This window comes from Nicotiana tabacum, chromosome 24 (assembly GCF_000715075.1).
Source record: "Nicotiana tabacum cultivar K326 chromosome 24, ASM71507v2, whole genome shotgun sequence".
Lineage (NCBI taxonomy): Eukaryota > Viridiplantae > Streptophyta > Magnoliopsida > Solanales > Solanaceae > Nicotiana > Nicotiana tabacum.
The window spans coordinates 20884730-20886964 of record NC_134103.1 but is presented as its reverse complement, the minus strand read 5'-3'; the positions used below and the strand labels follow the sequence as shown (position 1 = coordinate 20886964).

The 2235-nt window shown below is 35.8% G+C and overlaps 1 protein-coding gene across 1 annotated transcript; it reads right to left on the bottom strand.

Annotated features, from left to right (window-relative positions):
* LOC142178051 (uncharacterized) lies at nucleotides 1–1002 on the bottom strand. Its single transcript, XM_075247373.1, has 2 exons — nucleotides 871–1002; nucleotides 1–282 (listed from the first exon to the last, which is right to left on the bottom strand). Exons 1-2 carry the CDS (start codon nucleotides 1000–1002, stop codon nucleotides 1–3), a joined length of 414 nt encoding a protein of 137 aa, XP_075103474.1.
* Nucleotides 1003–2235: the final 1233 nt, after the last annotated feature.

Below are 2235 nucleotides of genomic sequence, written 5' to 3'. Positions count from 1 at the left end.
TTACTTTGAATTTATCTCCCCATCTTCATGTTGTACTTCTATGGCATCATAGAGGGTCACTCCTGTTACTGTATATGGTCCTGTCCAATGTGACTTAAACTCTCCTGGGAATAATCTCAATCGACTGTTGTATAACAGAACTTGATCTCCAACTTTAAAATCTTTATGGCGGATGATCTTGTCATGCCATTTTTTTGTCTTTTCCTTGTACAATTTAGCATTTTCGTATGCTTCTGAACTCTTCCAACTCATCAAGCTGCAGTAGACGATTTTTACATGCATCTGGCAAGTTTAGATTCAACAATTTTATAGCCAAATATGCTTTATGTTCTAATTCCACAGGTAAATGACAAGTTTTTCCAAAAACTAGTCTATAAGGAGATGTGCCTATGGGGGTTTTGAAAGTAGTTTTGTATGCCCATAAAGCATCATCTAACTTTAAAGACCAAACTTTACGAAAAGAACCAATAGTTTTTTCTAAAATTCTTTTTAATTTTCTATTGGATACTTCAACTTGCCCGCTTGTTTGAGCATGATATGGAGTTCCTGTTTTATGAGTTACTCTATATCTTGACAATAAACTAGTGAATTATTTATTTATAAAATGAGTTCCTTGATCACTTATTATAACTCGTGGAGTTCCAAATCTAGAAAAAATATTTTTCTTGAGAAAAGCACAAACAATATGAGCATCATTTTTTCTAGTAGCAATTACTTCTACCCATTTTGAAATATAGTCAACAACTACCAAAATATATTCATAGCCTTTTGAAGGAGGAAAAGGACCCATAAAATCAATGCCCCATACATCAAAGATTTCATACACAAAAATATAGTTAAGAGGCATTTCGTCCTTTTATGAAATGTTACCGATTCTCTGGCATTTATCACAAGTGGCGACATAATTCCTTGTACCTTTGAATGGAGTAGGCCAAAAAAATCCAACTTCAAGTACTTTAGCTGCTGTCTTTCTTCCTCCATAGTGTCCTCATACAGCCCCATCATGGCAGTGACTTAAGATGTTGTTCATTTCTCTCTCCGGTACACATCTCCTGATTATGTCATCTTGGGGTCATGTGAATCTGGTTTTCTCCTGATCTTCCGAAGCAACTGGTATCTGATTATACCTAGAATATCCGTCAAGAAAATAGTAGAAACCATGACCTGCTGCCAGAAGTTTCACCATTTCTTTCTTGACGACTTCCTGCATTGTTGGGTTCAGTCTCCTTTGGGGTTGGACTATAGGCTTATACTCATTCTCCATAAGAATCCTATGCATACAAAGAGCTGGACTGATTCCTTTGATGTCGGCTATAGTCCATCCTAAGGCTCTTTTGTATTTTCTCAGGACTTCAATCAATTTTCTTTCCTGTTCTATAGTCAAAGAAGATGAAATACTTACTGGAAATAATGCAGGGTTAAGAAACACATATTTTAAATGAGAAGGAAGATCTTTGAGTTCAATTTTTAATTGAAATCCTTCTTACCTCGGCTACAATGGCCTATTACTTTAAGGCTAGCCAACGTCTGAACCGGATATTAATCGGTTACCTCATACTTATAGAGAAAATAAAAACCTCATACTAAGTATAGAAGCATTTGTAGAATATGATTTTTAAGAACAGTAGTAAGATAGATGTAAACATAGTTAAGTTTTAAAAATACAGTATTGAAAGTAATTTTGCCATGCCCTAGACAATATATGTACTTAGCTACTCATGCTAAATACGTATACTACCAACATGGCTCTGATACCAATTTAAATGGAACGAAGTGCAGTAGATAAACAGTAAAGACAGTATAAGAAAAGCTCTTAAAAACTTACAAGATTTTATTAAGTGAACATTAAAAACATAGGAGATTTCTCCTTTTACTCAGTCATCTCCTCCTATACCTATCAGTGATGATCCTTTAGCATCTGTGCTTGTAGAGATTCCCACTGGTCATTTAAATCCCCCTGCAACACTTAGGAGATCCTCAAGACCCTCTAAACCTCATGTGTGTCTCACTGACTATGTGGTTCAACCTCAGAAGTCTACTTGCTCATATCCAGTCTCACAGTATGTGTCCTATGATCAACTCTCTCCTGCTTATCAAGCCTCTTTAGTTGCTTATTCTGCTAGTGTTGAACCTAATTCCTTCAGTGAAGCTAGTGTTGATCCTAAGTGGGTGGAAGCTATGCAAGCTGAGATCTCAACTTTAGCAAAAAATAACACATGGTCTATAGTAGACCTG

Bases quoted from the DNA above. Each gene is read 5' to 3' on its own strand.
- LOC142178051 (XM_075247373.1), bottom strand. From the start codon at position 1,002: ATGGGGCTGTATGAGGACACTATGGAGGAAGAAAGACAGCAGCTAAAG. The intron at 283-870 runs GTAACATTTCAT...TAAACTTGCCAG, and splicing joins TGATAAATGCCAGAGAATCG to ATGCATGTAAAAATCGTCTA.